The sequence below is a fragment of the Ixodes scapularis genome, unplaced genomic scaffold (genome assembly GCF_016920785.2).
Source record: "Ixodes scapularis isolate PalLabHiFi unplaced genomic scaffold, ASM1692078v2 PGA_scaffold1__304_contigs__length_218370807, whole genome shotgun sequence".
Classification (NCBI taxonomy): Eukaryota; Metazoa; Arthropoda; class Arachnida; order Ixodida; family Ixodidae; genus Ixodes; species Ixodes scapularis.
This window is the reverse complement of record NW_024609846.1, coordinates 12,896,092-12,920,145: the sequence shown is the minus strand read 5'-3', so window position 1 is coordinate 12,920,145 and position 24,054 is coordinate 12,896,092. Positions and strand designations below refer to the sequence as shown.

General features: G+C 42.6%; 1 protein-coding gene across 1 annotated transcript; it reads right to left on the bottom strand.

Moving 5' to 3' along the window:
- Window positions 1-16,666: 16,666 nt before the first annotated feature.
- LOC121836018 lies at window positions 16,667-23,020 on the bottom strand. Its single transcript, XM_042290637.1, has 4 exons — window positions 22,975-23,020; window positions 20,390-20,442; window positions 17,959-18,051; window positions 16,667-16,875 (listed from the first exon to the last, which is right to left on the bottom strand). The coding sequence occupies exons 1-4, from the start codon at window positions 23,018-23,020 to the stop codon at window positions 16,741-16,743; spliced, it is 327 nt and encodes a 108-aa protein (XP_042146571.1). The 3' UTR covers window positions 16,667-16,740.
- Window positions 23,021-24,054: the final 1,034 nt, after the last annotated feature.

Here is a 24,054-nt window from a genome sequence, read left to right as displayed (position 1 = left end):
CGCGTTGTATCCGTACATGTGAGTGTACAGTTGTGCTTAATAGCGACAGAACGTGACTGACACCGATTTCCTCAACTTATTAAAGCCCAGCAAACAGAATAGGGGCATGGTCTGAATGACAATGGGGTGAACAACGTCGTTATTATCCGCACTTTGTTGTTCTTTAAATTAAAGTGAATTGCTTCTAAGCAATTTTTAATTTTATCTTAAGGTACGACACGAGCTCGTCGAAATATAAGAACTAAGTTAGAAGCCTGATACCCGCTGAAAAAAAGTAGAAGACAAAAAAAAACGATTTTTTTTTATTTTGAAGCTTTTTGGACATTATCGTGACGCGTCTGGTTTTCCATATGGTGACACTTCCGCTCTTAGGTTAGCCAAATCATTGCCAGATGTGGTTCACAAATTTGACAGAAGTACCGTGTCATCGTTTAGCTTGTGGCCCCGTAAGCTCAGGGCCCCGTCAAGATTCCGAAAGCGCGCTCGTGATCAGTCACTACCACAAGGACAATGGACCTTTTCCACATACCGACGGCACCAGGCGGTGGCTGCGCGAACTAAAAATCGAGGAAGTGACCTGCCTGCGCTACCAGTCGATAATGGGAGCTACGCTACCGGTTTCTTTGCTCTGTGAGCTGCAGCGCGTGCCCAACGCGACTTTAAAAAGGGGTATGCGTGGCTTCCACCTAAAAGTCGTGTTTTCCTTTCCGTCCACTTTCTTTTCTTGTGTAACAGAATTATATATATGCTGCAATTACGTATTTTACTCGCTGATCCGCAGCCGCCTTCCCAATTTCCTCGATTTTTCGTGCCGACATCCGCTGCTCGGTATCGGGCGCTCGCGCGTGCGCAGAACGCTTCTCGGAAAAGGTCCATTGCAAAACGTCTGGAACACAGCAGGCGCTCTGCGCTTTGCCCATCTGTGAGCGGGGCTTGGATGAACGTTGACGGCCCGGACCGGCGCCAGACCATCTGAATGCTTGTTATTGCCGCGAGTAGAGGTGCTGAACGGTGTTTGATTTTTTTTTTAATGTTCTCTAGGAAACAATTATGGAATGAAGAAATAAAAATGTATGCGTATACTATAAGTAAAATTACAACTGTAAATTCAGTGCCAGTAACAATATCCCTGAATGCTGAGAAATTAAAAACAAACAAACATGGACATATTTTTATAAATAAAGTTTTATTGGTCTTTTTAGCTATGAATTACTATACGACATACTTTCACGGAGAAAAATAGGAATCCTATTCTCCGTTGATGACGATTATGTCTTTAACGAACACAACTGTTTATTTACGGAATATATACAGGTTACTTTTTGCATCACTTTGCACATTATATAATGTGAGATTAAGCTTTTGGAGATACTACTCCTTACCTCCTGGCGACGTCCCCTGCCGTGATTTTCGACTACACCTTGAGCGGGTGCCCCGACCACAACCAAACTCGACAAAAGAGGATCCACATAAAGGCGGGCGAGCCGAACTCCTCCACAGCCGTAAGGAATCCCAAGTTTACAAATGAGCGGGCGGAAGACTCCACAGCTGAAGGGGGGTTGAAAGTGCAGGTTGGCCTCCAGGAGAAGGGTGATGTCCAGAGCTCGGTATCCGGGAGCCAAGTTCTCTGCGGGCCTTTGGCGGCTGCTTATATTGGGTTCAGCCACTTTGTCAACCAATCACAGAAGATTTTCTTAGAGCCAGTCAAAAGGCACGGAGACCAAAGCAAACATCCGCAGGACAAAAACAAGCGCATACACAAGACAAAACACATTTCAGGCGAAGTTCAAGATATCAGTTAAGGCAAGACAAAGCACGTACGAAGGCAGAGAAGCTTTGCACGAAGCAAAACCACCTCCGAAGTGGAGATCCCAAAAGCAGACATGCACGAAACAAAACATATCTGACGCGGGGTTCTATAAACTAAGTGTAGCGCTACAGCCTTCACGTTCGCCACCCTTTGGGGCCCCCCGACTCCGGTAGGATACATGAGCCGTTCCGTGGAGACGAACAAACTCTCAAAGAAGGTAAAGTCATAAAGTGAAGCTAGACAAAATGCGTTATCACAATTTCGCGACATTACGACGTTTCGAAGCGATAAATCTGCCAAGGTGGGATTGGGATTACTTGAGTTTTTGTGATGTTTTAACCTAACTCTAATACAAAATTGAGTAGCTTCTATTGAAAGATACACACTTCGGCTGGTTGGAATGACAGAAATAAAAGCAATAACAGTGCCAAGAGATAACCATAAAGCAGAAGAATGAAAAAGCACTCGGGCTGTCTGACTCTTCAACGTTGTCTCTTGGCGCCGTTATCCTTTCGAGTTTCACAAATATAGCTTGAACTGCACGTGTCGTACGTTATTGCTTTGTCGGTGAGTAAGAGGGAAAGCAAGCAATCGACAAAGGGAGTCTATACTTCGTCTCACCCTGCGATGAACTAAAGGCAGAAGCTACGTACCGCCAGATCCAATCACGAGCCACTTAGACATTGTGTGGCATTTTGCTTCGAAGCACGTATCGGTGCCCGCACCTCGGATCACCGATGGGAATGGGCTGACAGTGGTTCGGATCGAGCAATGAGTAACTCAGCAATTTTACATTGCGAAGAAAGCCACGGCTTAATGGCTCTTTGTAGTGTCGATGTTATAAAAATGACGCAGCGTTTTTGTATTCGGAGCATCATTCGTCCAAACCTAACCAACGCTAAGCGTGTCATAGTTTAGCGTGGAACGTGATTGGACCTGGCGGCCCGTGGCTTTGGCCTTTAGTCCATCGTAGGATGAGACGAACTATAAAGAATTATCAGACGGATATGAAAGAATATCTGTTTTGGGACAGCATGACGATGTATCCCATTTCGGTATATTGGCGCACAATGCATGCATTGAGGTGGAATCTTTTTACAGCAAAGTTGTTATGTGTTAGGATCTGGAAAAAAATACGTCCGTGAGTCTTAACAAAGAACTCTCGTTTAAACGGTTCTCTTTCGTTCCGATTGGTCGTGGCACGTATAAACAAAAAGAGAGGGCAACCCGCGTGGGTCAGTTTTCCTTGGCATTATTAGATACTGAGGTTCTGATCCCCTGTTATGATCTATGGTCACCGACTTATCTCAGCTAAGAGTGCGGTGTGAGGAGGCTGAGGGCAGAACGTGCCGATCTAACCTTCTTTTCTTCCACTTCCGCAATGCTGATAAGGAGGCTTAGGCTCCATCGAATATAAAAAAAACCTGTCCTCAAGATGTTCCCCGAAACATTCGGTTTAGAACCTGCCCATAAGGGACCATAAGGCAATTATCACTTTAGTCACTGAGAACTAAATAAAGAAAATGATTCATTCATTCATTCATTTATTTTCCGTGCTCATGGGGGTCGAATAGCCTGAGTAATGATGCACATAGTCGAACGGAGTACACAGAAGAAACCTTCGGCACTTGCAACAAGTAATATCTATTATGGGGGAAGAGGAAATGGGTAACAGTTAAATATCAGCCATTGAACGCCTAAACCATTGAACACTTGATTTGAAGATGTCGATGGTGGTTGTACTGAACGTGTTATAAGAATGTTGCATGCGGTTCATGGTACTGGGAAGGTTAATTTCTGTAACTGAGAAAGTGGGATTTACCCTCAAAGGCACCCGCGGTACATATATACTTATAGATGATGTGAGGGTTGAACAATCAATGCGACCATCAACTCATTTATACAGAATATTAAATCGCGCTCAGGTATTCTCGAGCTGAGTGTTTTACAACCACATGGTCTTAAAAGCCTGTTATACTCATAATAAACACCGCGGCCAGTGTAGCGATCATAAATAATACGAAAGAAACATCTCTGCACAGTTTCGATTTTTGCCTGGTTTGCACTACCAGTGCAATTCCAAACAACCGAACTAAATTAAAGCTCGCTACGCACAAATGAAAAATACGAAGTGAATACACAGGCTGACGAAGGAGATTCACGCGTTATTCTCGAAATAACACCTAGCGTCCGACAGGCAGCATTTGTGGTGCTTGAAACATGTTCTTTGAATGACAATGACGAATAATACATATTTATTCCTAAATCTCTTGTGCATTCAACCCTACGCAGAGGTAGGTTCTTAAGGCAATAGCAAAAACTTATGATTTCCAATTTCTTAGAAAGGGAGAGAACTACAGTTTTGTTAGGATTTAGTGTTAACAAATTCCCACAACACCAATGGTGCACAGCATCAACATCCTCGAGTAGTATTTCACAGTCATAGTTGGATGATACCTGTCTAAACAATTTGAAGTCGTCAGCATATTGCGAAATATCTGAATGGCGGACACAAGAACCCAGATCATTTATAAAAACATTAAATAGAATTGGCCCTAGTATGGACCCCTGTGGTGCACCAGAAAAAGACACAAGGTCTAGAATGATGTCCTAATATTCGAATGATGTTTTTTATTTCCATCAGATAATTTGCAAAAAAAAAAAAAAAACTGCAAAGCTGGTTATTTACTTTATATGTCCCAAATTCATGTACAATAATTGAATGATTCACCAAGTTAAGCGCCTTTGACAGATTAAAGTATACGGAATCCACCTGCCCACGCTGATCGGCAATTGGCGAGACGAAGTCTAAGAATGACACTCGATTGACCTCTACAAAAACGGAAGGAGCTCTTCCATTTTTGGACGTCAGTGTGCAGAATAATTTAGATAAGCTTACTTTCTGGGTGTACAGGAAGCCTACGCACACCGGCAGGTACCTGAACTTCAAATCTTACCATCCCACAACACACGAAATATCGGCGGTTATTGCCGTTTTCAGGCGTGACATATCTGTATGATCGACGGCAGAGTCTCTCCGAATGGAGGTGTGCAAGATCAAGGCCGATCTTCAAAACAACGGCTACACTATAAGCTTTATCAACCGAGCATACAAGAAACTGCACTGTCCCCGTCTCTCCACGGCCTTTCGCACACTTCGCAAATATGGAATCGCGGTCACTCACAGACCAGTGACAACCACTCGTCACCGACTCCCCCTTGCCAAAGACAGACAGGGAAGGGGAAAGGCTCAAGGTCTCGTCTACCGCATGCCATGCGCGGACTGCTGCTGCCTACGTGGGAGAAACAAAGAACTTCCCGGAACGCATCCGCGCCACAAATACGACGTGAAGAAGAACGACGTCCAAGCCAGTTATCACGCTGAACACGCCGAAAAATTGGGTCACAACGTATCCTTCGACAAAAGCGAGATTCTGGGCGCGGAAAAACACTGGCGTAGGTGTCTGCACCTGGAATCCTGGTATATCCAAACAACAAAAGAAAACGTCAAAAGATCATGGGACGCTCTCCCAAAGCATGTATGTCTCAATTTACCTTTTTCATAGTTTGGCCACGATCGTGGTGCGCCCTCGCGGGAATCGCTCGAAACACTTTTGGAGGCTCCGGGACCGTCTCTCCGCCGTCCGCGGCAGGGGTGGCATATCTCCCGGTCTATGTGTTTGTTTACGTGTGTTCTCTGGTGGCGTTGTTCCGTCTTTCACCATTCTGTAAGTGTCTTTCCGTCGTCGTTTCGCGCTCATACTTTCTTCGAAGTGGCTGAGGACGACCCTGAAAAATTAATAAAAGCCGCTGTCTAAGATACAGAGGACCTCGTTCGTTTTTATACCTTCAAGGATGGACAGACCGCCGACGGTGCATCGTTCCTATTATCGACTCGGAGTCACTTAATCGTCACTTAGGTGTCGCGTCTTAGAAGCAACTAAAAAAAGGGTCACCTTTGAAGGTAGAGCCGCAGAGTGTTATGTAAGGAAAGTAATGGTGAACAGTTTCGATACCGACCCAAACATCCAACTTGTGCGGAGCTTGTGAGTATCGTTTATAAAACTCGGCCACTACAAACAGCTGATTTTTCTCCTTGATCAGTTGTTATTCAAGCTTATTGTGTCCGTCACTTCGCCGTCCTGTGTACCGCGCGAACGCACGGGATTGTGTAAACAAACTTGGAAGGTGTGAAATCCGGGCGGTCTTGATATCGCGAGGGCTTGCCTGCACCGTCAAAAATAAGGAACGGTATATTAGAAACAATCTCTATTTAAATTCGGCACGTTGCGAACGTTCAACAAAGTGAGCCCAGCAAACAGGGGAGCTAACAGTTGGTTGCCAAGGCATTCCACCAGGGTTCTGTTTCTGTAAGACTTAAATTTGTTTCGCACGCTTTAAATGTTTTGCCAGTGACTGATATATTTTTCATGTTTTTCTGCTCTTTTAACGTGGCAAGACGCGAATGTGTATAGCGCACGCCTCAAGGACGAAAAGCTTTATCCCGTTATTCTTTACTTGAGTACCGTGTACGGCATGCTTACGTCACACAACCTCGCTTCACATTTACTATTAACGAAAAATAGCCAGAGTGTAGGCGAGCTGGGGTAAGTTGAACATGATGGTAAACTTGATATACGAATACATGAAAGCATAAAACATCGAGGACAGGGACGGAAAGAGGACTTTTTTCAAGAAGTCCCGTTTCCTTCAATGTTTATCCTTTCATGTATTCGTATCTATTCACCAAGTCGCCCGTTTTCAATTATTAAACCTGAGACTGGGGTAGGAAATGGAAAACGCAAAGGAAAAACAGGCAACGTCTCAAGAGACGTTCCCTGTTCTTTTCTTTTTTGTCTCCTTTTGCGTTTTCGTTCTCCTACCCCAGTTTCCGGTTTACCATCATGTTCACATTTACTGTCTTTTAGTTAAAAGCAGAATGTCCCGCCGTGACATTGATGACCCGGCCACCTGACACGGAGGATTCGCGTCATAGGCTTTTGAAAGCAGAGCAAAAAGGGCGGGGTGTTTGACATCGAGTGCTTTCGTGAACCATCCGTAAAATGCTGCTGAAACTCTATAAAGCCTTGCATTTGAACCATCTTTTCTGCTATTTGGACAACCTACAGCTGCGCGGTTGTGAGGCGCGACGACTATGAAGCCAAGCCGCGAGAATAGCGGAGGAGTCGAGCCTAACTAGCACTGTCTGAGCGACCGAGCGGACGAGAGAGCCCCCAAAAATGGCGCCTTTCCCTTTCGTCCTCTTTCTCAGAGTCGGCGCATGCGCCCAGTGATCTCTGAAAAGGGTCAATTCTTTGTCGCTTTAAGGAAAAACACGGGTGCAACATTTCGAACCGGGTTCGAGCTCTGGTTATTCTTGATGAAGATGAAGTTTAAGATTATCAAGATGATATAGATGAAGGCGACGAAGAAGATTCTCCCAATCCATAGTCGCCCTTGACCAAGAGACCGAGGTGGTCCCTAAACGTAGGGTATCTTGTTTTTATTCAAATTTGGCTAGCAATGCAGTTTTTTTTTCAGTCAGTCTACTTTATGGAAAACGTAGAAAGATATATCGAAATGGGCGTCTTAAAGGAAGCTTACGACTGTATAAAAATATTTGCTCATCAATTATTGTAGTTTTGTTATTATTGCAGAAACGTGTCATTTCTCTAAAGTAGCAAAATCGTACGTCAGTATTAAAAAAAAAGAAACTACATTCTGTATCTTTTTTGAACTCTTCTTAACTCCTTGCAGTAACTCGAGCTAACTTGTGATGGCAAGCTGGCAACATACTGAGTAGTCTATCACTTCTATCTGAGAAACGCGACAACAAATCTTCACTTAAATTGAGGTAGCTTGTCTTACTTATAGCAGATTTGCCGCACGACGTCGGCTCCAAGGAGATAATCTCAAGAACGGGCAGACTATGTTCAGCGGTGGAGAGCGTAGAAAGTCGTCATAACTTAAAACCATGGAACTAGAAAGAAAAAGAAACGAACAACTCAAAGTGAAATCTTAAGAACAGCTATAGTCGGATGCAACCTAAGAACAATCTTTTAGCTCCACCCACAAGCGCATTGCGCCCATGTGAAGTGCCTCCGCCGTCGAGAAAGTAGTTCGCTAGCAACGTTGATTTTTCTTCCTCCAGGAAACGTGTCTTAAACTACTACAATATTTATTTAATTCATTCAGGACATTTAAATAAGTTAGAATACGTTTTTGTCGACGAAATAGCTGTTTAGTAAAGAAAGAAAGTCATGTTCAATGTACCGTCTTCCCAATTCATTTTCTGTCCAAGATACTGTCTGACATACCGTCTAACATACCTCTCAGCAGTGCTAAGCCTCGCGCCCGCTTCGAAATTTTTGTTGGCGATAGCGTCGCTGGATTCTCACGTTTTTGCGCAAAAACTGCTGCAAACGCAAGCCGATACCATTAAGATTTCGTGGCGTAACCTCTGGCACGTAAAACACGGTGCAAAAAAGCAGAATAATTGTCACGAGAAACTAGCGTCGCGTTGCTAAGGCCATCAGCCATGTTGAGCTTCTTTTCTTTTTTTTAAGAAGGATCGCGATTGGTACACGGAATCGTGACGTCATGAAAACGATTGGCTGGCGTTTCTCGGTGTAGGATTACATTTTCGTCTGAGAGGCATTTCCGGTTTTTTCTTAGCTTGCAACCAACTATAGCTGAGTTTATTGGACCCCACCATAACAAGAAAAGATAAGAAACAACAACAACAACAGAACATGACATTGCCAAGATTGACCAGACGGGGCCTGTTGTACACGTTCCTCAAAAAAAAAAAAAAAGGAACGAAAGGTCGTTTCTCGTTCCTTCTTATATTTGGAATGCGTTCCCGTTATAAGTTCCATATCTAAAAGAGGAACTCGTTCCTGTTACAGTTAAAAAAATGGAAAGTACCGTTACATATACCTTACGCTTGCATTTTGCTGATTCCCATATTGAGTTGGATCGAGCCAAGTTTTATATTTTTTTATCTATCCCGGCGGAAGCAGAGATTTATTTCATGATATATTAACCATTGAAGATCTCAGCGTTTAACTATATTCATGCTTGTGGTAAGCTATGCAGGCGCGCCAAATGTACTGTTGCATTGCACGTGCGTTTTACAACAACCTCGCACGTTTCAATCTAACAAAGTCCCGTGTTCGAACTTAACAACAGTTGCTTCTTGATGTTGCTGTCTGTAAGACGAGCAATTGAAGAAGAGGGTAGGACTTGTGGGATGTCAGTCTCGAAAACTAGAAGTCCTTCTTCGCGAAGGTTGGATTCGTTGTCAGTTTGAAGGTGAGGGACAAGGGGAGAAGTAATAACAATACATTTTTTGTTTCTGTTTTTTTTTAAGTGACTAATGTTCGGAATGGAAGAGTGCGTTTGATGTCTGGTAACCTGTTCTTTTGTTGTAACTGTGGGTCCCCAACTGTTACCAAGCGAGGAACACACAAAAGGAACCCAAATAGAAGCAACCAAAACGTTAACGAGATTCTGCTGTTCGTAAAGATATTGTTTTTATACTTTTAAAATTTTCCTCTTAGAGATAAAATAAAAATTACCCCAGTGGGAGAGAAAAAGGAACGCCGTTCTTTTTTCCGTTCCCGTAAAAAAGTAACGAGTTCCCTTTCCAGTTCCACTGATGCCAAATGGAACGGCGGCGTTCCTTCGTTCCTCCTAAAAGGAACGCGTTCCAGGAACGCCGTTCCTTACAACACAGGGCTTGACCCGCTATATCCTTACAACACTAGACACGCTTCCGACAGCGTGCATCCGCAAAGATAATCTCCGCCAAGACTGCGAGAACCGACCAACTTTCTAATCTCAAGGTCTTAGATTTTAAAGTTTCTTAAACATCTCGTTTGCGTGCGTTCACTTCTCAGAAAGTCACGCTGTCCTAAGCTTTGTTTCATCTCTCTGTTTCCTTGTGTTCCCTCAGGGACTTAGAACTCCCCCCCCCCCCCCCCCCCGTCCTCCCCTCCCTCCAACTTCTTATACCCCTGTCAGACGGGCTAGTTTAGTGTCACTACAAGCGAGTGCACTTCAACCCGTCGAAACACACTCGAAGTGTGTTGGTGCTACACGGGAAAACTTAGTGTCACTCCAAATGATGGCAATAACGATGGGTAAGTAATGGGCACGCAACGTATTACAGTGCATACGCATTTTTTCATAAATAATTTCGTCGTCTTATTAGAAACACGTTACCACACATTGTTGAGCTAAGTCACGAGTTTTAATCCAAATTTAAATCCAATTTGATTATTACGGTCAACCATTACAAGCCAGTGATACAAGTCCGCACGCCGGTACGATACTTTGTTTCACCTTATGATGTACCGCAGAAAAGGCTACAAGCGCAAGCTCCTTGCTCTAGGGCACATCAAGGCGGCACAAGCTCTCGTACGTTAAGAGTAGCTCCCAACGCTATGAGCTCGCGCATCTAGCCTTGTCTGCGGTACAACATAAGGTGAAACGGAGTATACAGATCGAAACGAGCGGAAGTAGGGATTGAACGTAGATTGAACCCAGGATTCCTGGGTTCTGCAGCGCGAGCTTTCGCTCCGTGTGCTCCGAGCTGGTGTGCGCGAGCCCACTCGACCACTCGCCACTCGCCACAATGAAACGTCATGGAGTGTGTGGAGGACGAGCTGGAGGGCGATATCCGCGATGTTGGACAGTGGAAGCGCATGGTTGGGGCACTTTTTTCCGCGAGAGCCCAACGCCTTTCAGTTAAGAAGCAGCTGGACCTTGATGCCGACGCGCAGAAAAGAATTTCAAGTGACATCAATCAGCAGCTGCAGGCCAATGCCCTCACCATAGCCGCTCTCATGACCGACAACCTACCCGTGATCAGTCGACAACGGTGGACTTTCCAGAGGAACGAACGGTGGTTCGAAGACACCTTGCCCATTTGGGCGAGTTCTATTTCAAGCAAGCCTTTCGCGTCTCTCCTGCCACCTTCAGATTTCTGGTGGAGTCGTGCAGGTGCCTCCTGGCCGTCGTCGGCCGTCGCGCAGGGGCCAATGCTGGAAACTAGATCAGCCGCTTGTTTTTCTACAATGCACTACTTTCCTGCCAACAGAAAACAAGTGCGCATCTAATATTAGTCCTATCAAAATAATACTAATTTTTCGCAGCGTTAATTTCTTCTATTTTTTAACTCCTTGAACACTGCTATCGAGATTACACACTTGGTCTACCGGAGCGAGCGTAGTGTGCTCCCCGAATCCACTTCATTGGAAGTGTGTTCTTCGGGCAGGGCTGGGGATTGAGCTCAGGATCACTGGGTTCTCCTTCTCTCCAAGTACTCCGATCAGGTGGGCGCTAGCCCACTCGGCTTCGATACACCTTAATAAAGACACATTAAAAAAGTCGACGTTTACAGTTCTCTGTAATGCCGAATTGAAGTGCAGCTGTTGAGGAGGAGGGAGGAAGGGTACGAAGGGGAGGGTATGCCAGCTGCTCCCCCTCCGTACCCTCCCATCCTCCTCTCCTGTTCCCATCCCACTTAGCGTAAAAATTTCGCTAAATTTCCCGCTAAATTTAGTCGGGAAATTTTCCCGCTGAATTGACGTGTGACGTCACATGACACGTCATCTAAAATTGTAAGTGTGACGTCACGTGACGTCACACAGGTAAAATGTTTCCTCTATATTTAGCGGAAAAAATTTCCGCCAAACTTAGCAAAAACTTTTACCGCAAAATTTAGCGTGAAAATTTTAGATGACAGGTCGTCTAAAATTTTAAGAGTGACGTCACGTGACGTCACACGGGTAAAAGTTTTCCTAAGTTTAGCGGAAAAATTTTCCGCCAAACTTAGCAGAAACTTTTACCACAAAATTTAGCGGGAAAATATTACCCTCGTGACGTCACACGTGACGACACACGTGACGTCATTTTGGGAAACAGCCCTTAATGCAACGCGCGGTTACGCCGACGCCGCTCAACCCAGAAACGGGTGCCTAGGAGCTGTGCTCTAAAACAACGTTACATTAATGAACGATTTTTATGCCAATTGGATGATTCTGATCGATCATCGCAAGCCAATATAAAGAACGAAGCATATCCAACTTTGGCGTTCCGCTTCGTTCCACGGAAGTCTACGAGGAGGCCCTGACACTGCCTATTCAGATCATAATTATCGTGTTTTCTCGAATAGTTACATGCTGAAACAAAAGTAGGCTCTATCATTCGCTGTACACTGCAATTCGCTGCTAACCAAGATAGCCATGAATGACTGACGTTGTCGTCGTCTTTTATCAATTCAGCGCTCCGCTAATCTTGATTCAGATACAGCCTAAACTCCAAGTCCACCCCACTATTTTTTTCTTGCAATGTCACTCTTCTACATGTCGTCGCTTTCACGAATTTCTTTTTCTTTGAAAAATAAAACTTACGCCACGCTTTTGGTGTCCGTGTTGTTATGTTTTACTGTTGAAACACTCCCATTGGTTCCACACATTCGATCGAGCGAAGTGAGTTCGTCAAACTCACTCCAAGCTAAGTGTGTTCCTGAGGAAGGAGCCGTGTGGCACACTACAGAAATGACACTAAGGGCGAAGTGCACTCGCTTGTAGTGACACTAAACTAGCCCGTCTGACAGGGGTATTAGATTTTAAAGTTTCTTAAACATCTCGTTTGCGTGCGTTCACTTCTCAGAAAGTCACGCTGGCCTAAGCTTTGTTTCATCTCTGTGTTTCCTTGTGGTCCCTCCTAAGAACTCCCCCCACCCCCCCGTCCTCCCCTCCCTCCAACTTCTTCTACCCCTGTCAGACGGGCTAGTTTAGTGTCACTACAAGCGAGTGCACTTCGCCCTTAGTGTCATTTCTGTAGTGTGCCACACGGCTCCTTCCTCAGGAACACACTTAGCTTGGAGTGAGTTTGACGAACTCACTTCGCTCGATCGAGTGCGTGGCATCAATAGGAGTATTTCAACAGTAAAACATAACAACACAGAAACCAAAAGCGTGGCGTAAGTTTTATTTTATAAAGAAAAAGAAATCCGTGAAAGAGACGACATGTAAAAAAGTTGCATTGCAAAAAAAAAAAAAAAAAAAAAAATTGTGGGGTGGACTTTTAGACTGATTTGAATCAATTTTAGGCCGAGTTTAGGCTGATCTGAATCAAGATTAGCGGAGCGCTGAATTGATAAAAGACGACGACGAAGTCAGTCATTCATGGCTATCTTGGTTAGCAAAAAATGATAGAACATACTTTTGTTTCAGCATGTAACTAATCGAGACAACACGATAATTATGATCTGATTAGGCAGTGTCAAGGCCTCCTCGTAGACTTCCGTGGAACGAAGCGGAACGCCAAAGTTGGATATGCTTCGTTCTTTATATTGGCTTGCGATGATCGATCAGAATCATCCAATTGGCATAAAAATCGTTCATTAATGTAACGTTGTTTTAGAGCACAGCTCCTAGGCACCCGTTTCTGGGTTGAGCGGCGTCGGCGTAACCGCGCGTTGCATTAAGGGCTGTTTCCCAAAATGAAGTCACACGTGACGTCACGTGTGTCGTCACGTGTGACGTCACGAGGGTAAAATTTTCCCGCTAAATTTTGCTGTAAAAGTTTTTGCTATGTTTGGCGGAACATCTTCCGCTAAATTTAGAGGAAAATTTTACGCGTGTGACGTCAGGTGACGTCACACTTAAAATTTTATATGACGCGTCATGTGACGTCACACGTCAATTCAGTGGGAAAATTTCCCGGCTAAATTTACCGGCAAATTTAGCAAAATGTTTACGCTAAGTGGGATGGGAACAGGAGAGGATGGTACGGAGGGGGAGCAGCTGGCATACCCTCCCCTTCGTACCCTTCCTCCCTCCTCCTCAAGAGCTGCGCTCTAATTCGGCATTACAGAGAATTGTAAACGTCTAATTTTTTAACGTGTCTTTATTAAGGAGTATCGGTGGTTGAGTGTGCTAGCACCCACCTGATCGGAGTACGTGGAGAGAAAACTCGCGCTGCAGAACCCAGCGATCTTGAGCTCAATCCCCAGCTCTGCCCGAAGAAGACACTTCCAAAGAAGTGAGTTCGGGGAGCACACTACGCTCACTCCGGTAGACCGAGTGTGTAATCTCGATAGCAGTGTTCAAGGAGTAAAAATAATAGAAGAAATTAACGCTGCGTAAGATTAGTATTATTTTGATAGGAGTAATATTAGATGCGCACTAGTTTCCTGTTGGCAGGAAAGTAGTGAATTGTAGAAAAACAAGCGGTTAATTTAGTTTCCAGCCTTGGCCCCTGCGGGACGGCCAGCGACCGCCAGGATGCACCTGCAAAACTCCATCAGGAATCTGAAGGTGGCAGGAGAGATGCGAAAGGCTTGCTTGAAATCGAACTCGCCCAAATGGAGCAAGGTGTCTTCGAACCACCGTTCGTTCCTCTGGAAAGTCCACCGTTCTCGACTGATCACTGGTAGGTTGTCGGTCATGAGAGCGGCTATGGTGAGGGCATTGGCCTGCAGCTGCTGATCGATGTCACTTGATATTCTTGCCTGTGCGTCGGCATCCAGATCCAGCTGCCTCTTATCTGAAAAGCGTTGGGCTCTCACGGAGAAAGGTGCACAAACCACGTGCTTCCACTGTCCAACATCGCGGATATCGCCCTCCAGCTCGTCCTCCACACACTCCATGATGTTTCATTGTGGTGAGTGACGAGTGGCCGGGTGGGCTCGCACACACCAAGCTCGGGGCACGCGGAGCGAAAGCTCGCGCTGCAGAACCCAGGAATCCTGGGTTCAATCCCTACTTCCTGCTCGTTTGGATTTATACTCCGTTTCACCTTATGTTGTACCGCTGACAAGGCTAGATGCGCGAGCTCATAGCGTTGGGAGCTACTCTTAACGCACGACCGCTTGTGCCGCCTTGATGTGCCCTAGAGCAAGGAGCTCGCGCTTGTAGCCTTTTCTGCGGTACATCAGTATCGTACCGGCGTCCGGACGCGTATCACTGGCTTGTAATGGCTGATCGTAATGATCAAATTGGATTTAAATTTGGATTAGAACTCGGGACTGAGCGCAACAATATGTGGTAACGTGTTTCTAATAAGACGACGAAGTTATTTATGAAAAAATGCGTATGCACTGTAACATGTTGCGTGCCCACTACTTACCCATCGTTATTGCCATCATTTTGGAGTGATACTAAGTTTTCTCGTGTAGCACCAACACACTTGGAGTGTGTTTCAACGGGTTGAAGTGCACACGCTTGTTGTGACACTAAACTAGCCCCTCTGACAGGGGTATCAGTTTCAAATGGCCGAGTCACACTACAGCGACAAAAGGAAACAAACGCGAGTGATAAGCCTCAAACACGTGGAGCATGCTCGCGATGATACCTATGGCAGGCGTTTAGACATTCGGTGCTCGTGCAAGCCTGCCAAAGATACCCTCGATTTGCATGATGCTCGTGTTTGAACATAACCTCCTTTATTCTACAAAGCCTTTCAAATCGCGAAAGACTCTGGTTTGAGGATTGTCGCTGTCGTTTGTTTCAGCTTGTCGCTCTAGTAGGACTCTGACATAAGGAGTGTCGGCGGATGCCACTGCGGCTTGTAGTTGCGAACAGTATGAATGAAAAATTGCCTTGATGACTCAATCGCACACACAAGGAAGGTCAGTCACTGCATAAACAAAGCGAGGGAAATTTTTTTGACATGTTCTTTCCAAATCCTTATAAGAGAGTTTCTGAAGGCCTCTCTCCAGGCTATGAATAAATGTGTAATTAGCGTTGTGAAACGAAAACAGCAAGAAAACATCCTTGTGGTTACAAGCTTCTAACTGTATTCCGGATATGTCATGCAGGCACGAAGCCAGGATTTTGATTCGGGGGGGGGGGGGGGGGGGAGGGGGGGGGGGCCCGCACGTGACAAAATGCTGTATGAGGGGGTGGGGGAGGGGGGACCGGGCCCCAGCAAAATCGAAGATTCCAGGGGGGGGGGGGGGGCGGGCCTCATCTTTCTATCCCCCTTAGCTACGTGCCTGATGTCATGCGTCCTGCACACTATGATTGCAGTCTCCTTCAAATTCACCATTCTCTTAGGTGCTCAAATCTATAAAGATTTGGTACCTGCGTTGCATTAAGATTTCGAACATTGCTATAAAAACTCTACATGTAATTTTGATATATCCTTTGGAAAAAAGTGTTTTCTGTTAATGCTTACAATTTTATTTTTCATCTGTGCCTTCTGTTTTTCAGTGTGGTGCAAGAGACTTGAGATCCTGGACTGCTGTACGTCGTGAAGCCAGATGCTGCTTTTCCCCCGTGGTCGCGCCGTGACTGACGCTACTCGATGTTGCACAATAGTGGTTTCTGGCCGCGTCACAAAGCTTTTATAAAACTTTGGTGGCAATGTTTCATTATTTGGATTTGGAGTCAGGGTTGTTTTGGAATAGATGATCGGATTTGCTTCGGTATGGGTGTGGCTCCAATTCGATACGGAGATGGTTTGGGGGACAGGAGGTGTAGCGGTGTCTTCGGTTGGAGTAGAGTAACTAAATAACAGTAACAAAGTAGTGCATTTCTTTTATTCTTACCGCAAACCCTTCATTGGTGAAGAAATTATCACGTGCCAAAAATAATCCAAGGTTGAGCAGACAACGACCACACACATTAGGCAGCGTACGCAAACAGGATTTTGAGGATGACAGTTACCGCCGAAGCACCACCTGTAGGACTTACGCTGCCACGTTGATTTTGGACAAAAGAAAAAAAAAAAAGACGAAAAAAAAGAGACCATTCTACTACTCTGCTCCGCAAGCGCAGGAGAGTAGCACAACGGTCTATACAGTTACCGTAGGTATTAAAAGCTGTTGTGGTGGTTTTAATCGGAGTGGTTTTGAGGATCGTAGTGGATTTGACCGGAGGAGCTGTTGTGGTGATTGGATTGAGTTTGGCTGCTCAACCTGCTGTCGTAGTTGGGGTGCGTGGGGTTGGGGTAGGTCCAGGCGGAGGAACTGGTCTGGCTGTAGTTGTGGATGGCGTCGGAATAGAGCAAACCCCATTCTTGCAATATCCATAGACCCAGTGGCGAATCTGTAAAGAAGCGCAAATGAGCTAATATAATTTTAATGTGCCGCATGTGGGACCCTTAAAGTATACGTAATTTGTCAATAGGGTGCTCCTTCCGTTAGTTCATTTGCGTTTTGAAAGTGTGTGTACAAGTAAATGTTCAAGCCTTGAGCTTAAAAGTTTGCTTTCAGGAAGAAATATTTCAAACTAGAGTCGGTATTATAATTGCTGGGATTCGTCACTTACTCTGCAATCAATACGAAAATATACGAGGATTATAGAATGTTGAAAGCTCAGCAACTACAAAGCATATTTTCACTGCTGTATATAGAAACGAATACGCAGTTTATAAGACGATTATGTCTGTCGATCACTCACAACTGAGTTATTTGTTTGGAATAACGGTGTACAAAAATCGTTTTCCGAGAGACGTCCCACATTTATGAGATAGCCACAAATTGATATGTAATTTTTGTTGCATTGTAATACAAAACGCTTTACAACGTTTTTGCTACAAGGAGCAATAATGAAAAACTTAACAAGTATCGTTCTCCCCCTCTTCTGCAGAGATTAAAATCACATGTCAGTGCAAAAGGGTTGAGACCATTTGTGTTTTTCTATTCGTGTTTATCTAAAGGTTTAAGCAGGTAATTGCATTAATTTGTTCCTATGAAACTAATTTATATTCCAAAATTACCGGGTTGAAGAACTACCGGCGATTCGCGAAAAGAAATATTGCTTATATAAATCTCTGTGCAGAGCAATGGTTGCTGCTTCGAGGCGTCTAGTCTACTTTGTGGAATTCATTGTACGAGTATTTTGCTATTTTTGCATATTCAGCCCAGTCTGTTGTCTTAAAATTTACTAATGAAAACATGTGGTTGAACCTTTACACTACAATTGTTTGCTTTGACATCAGTTTAGAGTTGAGATAGATAAATAACAGTTTTACAGTATGAAGTTTGAAGAACATTGCATTTTTTATTTGAATTCGGTGTGTATGCCTTTGGAGTAGTCCAAGGAGATTATTTGAGCTGCTGAAACGTTTCGATGAATCGTGTTAATGTAGCTTTGGCTATGAATGTCGGCAGATGTAGATACACTTACCTTGCAAAGAGTTCCGTCTGGCCACCTCCAACGTCCATAGGTACAGTATTTCACATAGGTACGAGGTTGAAGAAACGATTTTTCTCTAACGTTCTGAAATCAAATTTGAGAGGGGAATAAAGTGTTGTGATCTATTTTAGAATTTTAACTTTTGAGAAAATAAGACATACGAATAACACCACTAAAATCAACATGCAGTTGAGTTGGTGATGAGAAACGCGACTCTTAAAAGGAGCATTCAAGTGGATCCTGAAATCATCTATTAATGATGCCAACTCAATCTACGGGCTCTAGGACTATTCAACAAATTTAAAATTACACTCATGGGCGGCCAATTGTTTTCATTAAAAATTCTAATGTATGTGACAGGCCCCTTTTTCTGAGTCTTGGGTCAGACACCTGAAGGGGCCGTCGCAAGGAGTTTTTAAACAATAATTGCGGTATTACGTCTCTTACACTCAAAGATTTTAAGTTGTTATTAAAATATAATGCGCGACGTGCGTAAAATTATCAATATTAGAATCGGTCAGAATATGCGCGCAATTACTGTTTTAATTGGTCAAATTTTATAGAAGTGGTAGAGCACACAAAAAGTCACCCACTCCCAACAGAAAAGTAGTGCCCGTGTATTTCAATCGCTGCGAGTATACTGAGGTGTCTTACCATTTAGAACTGATAATATTTATTGACTGAAGCTCAACAAACATTGTGCAATAAAAACAAGCTTTTACAAAAATAGCTAGAGAGCCCCCCCCCCCCACCCCCCCCCCCCCTTTTATGAGAACCGATGAGTAATAGCATGGCACTGAGTGGATGCCAGGTTAACGTCTAGAAATTAAATCATGCAGCTATAAACTCCATCATGTTGATAAGACATTTTTTCAAAATCTTAAATAAAAAACTATATTAAAAGCATGAAAGTGGCTTTGATTACAAACTATGTTAAAAATATATGTGCACGTTTCTCGTAGAATTATATAGAGCATTGAGTCATGCGTTAGGATATATGTTACGTTTATATCTGGTCACATCTGGTTTCATAAGGACAATATTTTACGGATCTCTACCTCAGATATACTAAATGTATAGTGCAATTGCTTAAATATTATTTGAATAAAAAGTGAGTAGTTTGGGGTTATGCCTCGGTAAAATGATACAAAACAGATATATAGCACGATTACATAAACCTTTACGACGATCACGCAAGACATTTGAAACAAGGCTGTAGCATTGACAACAAACAATAAAAATATGTCTAAAATGGGCGACCCCAAAACTTTCGGAAATAATCACTGCTGATTACCTAATTAACATCGTGCATAAGTAATAAAAATGCTAAACTACTACAAACAGGAATATCGTTCCCCGTCTCAGGGTGTACAAGATGCCGATTAATTACCAGCTCGCCTGGACTCTATCACTGCTTACAATATCGTGTTTTGTGTAAACCAGGGTTTTGACTATCGGTACTGTTTAATGCTGCAATTATTTGAAATGTCACACTTTGCCTGTCAGAGGCTGTTTAGAGCTGTCATTCTTTAATTCGTATCTGCACTAAACCTATGCGCTTTCATCCGTTTGTTTGACCGGTGTACGTTGAGTTCGTGTTCATGTGTTCGCTGTAATTCTTTTATTGCATGTGCCCTGGGCATATGATATTTGTCACATTTGGGGGATATAGGTTCGGTAGCTGAATTTTAAGTAACACGTTCAAATATTTTTTTAGTACATAAAATTCTGTTGTGCAGTCCACTATACTCTTATTGGAAAATTGAATTGACTGTTATAAGCCTCCGCAGCATAACTTGAAGGAATATGTCAAATATTTACTTTTTTTTGTTATGCTGGTGAATATATATATATATATATATATATATATATATATATATATATATATATATATATATATATATATATATATATATATATATATATATATACATATATACAACGGCCATGGTGGCGGGAGGCCGAAGGCGTGGGTATATAACTGAGAAGAAAAAACCCTTAGTGAAAACAGCAACAGCGGACGATTTATACTTCGACGTTTCGGCCGGAGTCCGGCCTTCGTCACGTTGTTGTTTTTCCACTAAGGGTCTTTCTTCTCAGTTATATATATATATATATATATATATATATATATATATATATATATATATATATATATATATATATATATGTATATGTATATAGACATATAAGTAATTTATTGTTGGTACTGCTGACTCAGAACGAAACAGCTTTAAGTTTATTCATGTGAATAGTTCATGAAAGTCATTTACTTTTGTGTTTTGGTTTAACTACACATTTTTCGATTCGTGAAATGTTGAACTGTAATCTGGAGAGCGCTGTACATACAAATAGTATTACGCATTGTCAAGAATACAAATGTAACATTTCTGGAAGTTATGGGATGATATGCAAGCCTTACCTGCGATTCTATGTTGTCCGGAAAGCTGGAACCTATTTCTGCAGCGGCCAATACTACAAGAAAAAAATGAATATGTTTTTAGCATTAAGCGAGGTAAAGCAGTGACTGGAGGTACAAAGTCGTACTGGCGAAACGACTGACTTGAAATTATTTTTAACATCAGAGTAAATTAGCGCCAACTCTTGAAGAGGCGGGTTTATAATAACACGTTGCTGCTTTTTCTGAAGAGGTTGAGACGTTTTTCAATGAAGCGCTTGATTGATTTCTTTGCCACGGCAAATAATTTTCCCATTTGTATACCAAAATATCTACGCCGTGTTACACATATAACGTGGTTTGCCTACACTGACAAAATTTTGTGAGCAACATTTTCGCTTCAAAGAATAACTTCAAACAAAAACAGGTAAACCGGAAAATTTCATCACACTGATTATCCTGAACAATAGGATAAAGCAATGCATCTTGAACCATGATAATAATGATAACAAGCTAATTATCATTCACTTTTCTTTCGCCGTGTAGTGTCACGCCTCTCTCCCTTCATCGATTTGTTTATCACAGTTCTCACCTCAGAATATTTTTACAATCCCCGCCCCACCGTATTTCCCCTTGTTTAGATCACCCATGTAAATTCCAATTCGAAAATCAACTGTTTCTAACAGATTACGCACTCTACCTTTGGCTATCAAGGATTGGAAGTCGCAGCATCGTTTCTATAAATGATACTAGTAAATTGTTTTAATTTATTTCCCTCCTTCAATCTAATATAGCTAACTAGCTTAAAGTGTTATATTTGGGTTTCCATTTCTATGTTTTGTTTTCTTGCCACCCTTTGTATAATGCCCCACAGGCCCGCAAAGAAAATAAATTATGATGAGAAGTAATCACTAAGAAAGTTACACTGAAAAAGATGAACTCAAGTTTTGTTTTTTACTTGCAAAATTTGGGAGTGCAATAAAGGTGGAATTTGGAACACTTATCAATTAATTTCGTAGATGATATTTTTATTTTAAAAACATAACCTGTGCTTTTCGTGCACATTGCTTATTTGTGATTTTTTGGTTAACAGGTTTAATTTTTGGTTAATTTTTTCTGGTTAATAAAAAAGCAGGCTTAATTTTTTGGTTAACAGGTAGGAAAATCATATTTAAATATTACCGTTTTATTTCACATATGCTTATCACACAGTCCTAGAATGAACATTTAGGAGCGAAAGGAGGTGGCAGGTAGCGCCAGCGGCACTTTGCTCTGCATCGTGACAAAAACCCTCGTTCGCCCATTTTATCCTCCTAATCGATTCGCTCGGTCGAAAACACATTGTGTGTGTATTCACAACCTCCAGCTAAAACGACATGTAAGTGCTGTAATGTCCAATATTCAAAATTGTAGCGCACCTAGCAATTCAGGTGCACTGTGGGAGCAGTAGACTTTCAACGGGTAGTTTCGATTTCGGTTTCGACGTGTGTGCGTTAGTTGTGTGCTTTTGTTTCTGCATCTCCATTGCTCACCTCGGGGTCGATTTCTCTAAACTTAAGTGCGATGCAGTAAGTACTTTTTTCTTCTCGTCGCTACATATCGTACAAAGCAAATAACGGAACAATTTTGATTTTGCTGGTACAGGAAGGGAGTAGAAATGTTGCTGTTTTTTCGTCTCTTATCACCCGCGATTTCCCCTGCCAGCATTGGGCCCGTTGCAGGATTAATCAATTTAACGCTCCACTGTGCTTACCATGTACCGCAAATATTTCTAAAATGTACTTATTTAGTGGTTTTCAATTGTGCTCAGCAAGGTTCTAACTAAAAGCATATAATTTTTTACACTAAATAAAAAAAATAACAAACTACTTTTAGTTGGTTATTATACTTATCGGGCAATTGAAACTTTATTACGTCTCCCAAACCTTATAATTCACCTGCAAAGACCAGATTGACCATTAGTGTAGCTGTTCTTTTTTCTTTAAAAACACTACTAGCCACCATTTGGTAGGCAAGTCAAGGGTGAGCATACAAAAAGAAAGGTAAACAGAACACAGAGCAAAATAGGAACATCTCCCCACGACACTTCAAGAATACATAAAAAACGATAGGCTATCACAGTGGTGTTAATACTGATTTCGCAGTAGATGCATTTGTGATACTCTCTCGGGAACGGTTTCAATCATTGATTGTAAGAGTTAGAAAAAAAAATACAGACAATATTTGCTACAGTAGAGCCGACTAAAAACAGAAATCTGTAAATCCGAAAAATACATTTTGTAGACTCCTCTTTTTTAAGTCTAGTCCAGCATATACAAAATGTTAAGACGTACTGATTCCGCTGGGTTCGCAGTTAGCGTGCGTGGGATACATGCACAGAACACTGTGAAAGTATCACCTGGGGCATACCAATGAGGGTGCAATTAACAAGTGTTGTGATCTAGCCTTCGTTCGTCTTTGTCTTCTGTGCTGCATAACTCGGTCAATATTTAGAAATATTTTGGTAGCAGTAACTTCTGAAATGTAGACCACTTGTGCTGAAGCTATATCAATAAGCAGGGCGAAATAAACTGTCACTTCGTCTATCGAAGGTGGTCTACATAACTTACCAGCAATGAACACCCCAAGGACGACGACGGTGAAACTGGACACCATCTTGGCGCTTGGAGTTAGACTACAGGTGTAGTGTACAAACGGATGTTTCGGAGACTTCTTTTATATAGTGGACTGGAATGACATTTTCAGAAGCGAGCTGACGTGAAGCACGTGACGCGAAAGCTCATTCTGGTTGATATTAATCACTTAATCATCGCCTACACGTTGCCTGGTTTTGACGCTTGACGTTAATCACGTTAATCATCGCCTACACGTTGCCTGGCTTTGACGCGTGTTTTTTATCTGACGAATGGAAGCGAAATGTAATATGCGGACAGCATGTCTGCAGGATCTTGAAGAAAGTGCCTTGGCTATGTGCCACGCAGTTAAACCTATTATTGATTATGTGTTGATTCGCCAACATTTGTTTAAAAGTTCAGACTGCTTGCGGTTGAGCGTGTGCACGTTCAGAAATACGATTGCATAATATTTTTATTTAGGTGTTACTTTTGTTATTACTAAGAACAGAAATTTGTACTATTAGAGAGGAAGAATTGTAGTGTAAAAATAAGGAGGTTCTAAAACAATGATGGGGATCGGACATTGAAACTGCAACTCCTGTTGCATATTTTTCTAGCAGGCGAAGTGTTAAGAAGTGCAGTGAAATACAACCAAATAGCAGTTCACACCGTCAGCTAGCCTCGGTTATCTAAAGACGAAATATTGGTCTGGTTTGACTGTTTATGGTTTTTAGATTTTGAAATATAAACAGTTTTTTGGGGGTACAAGCGTAAGAACGTGATGTGAGATAGCAATTTTTTGTGAACTGAAGGTTTTGCCTGTGGGGAAGTTCTTAGTCCATTGGAAAAGTTGGCACTCCTAAATAACCCGGGCAGATTTGAGGTAAAACAATTGTTACTTAAGATAACGAACGATTTCTAAATATCGCTTTCCAGTTAAACAAAATGTATCTGTTGGAAATTATGCTTTTTTCGCTAACATTTTTATAAATGTTGAATTTTTTGTGAAAAGGTCTTGCAAATAATAGTTGACTTCTTTTGTTTATGCCTTTGCAATTGAGGTTATATATATTT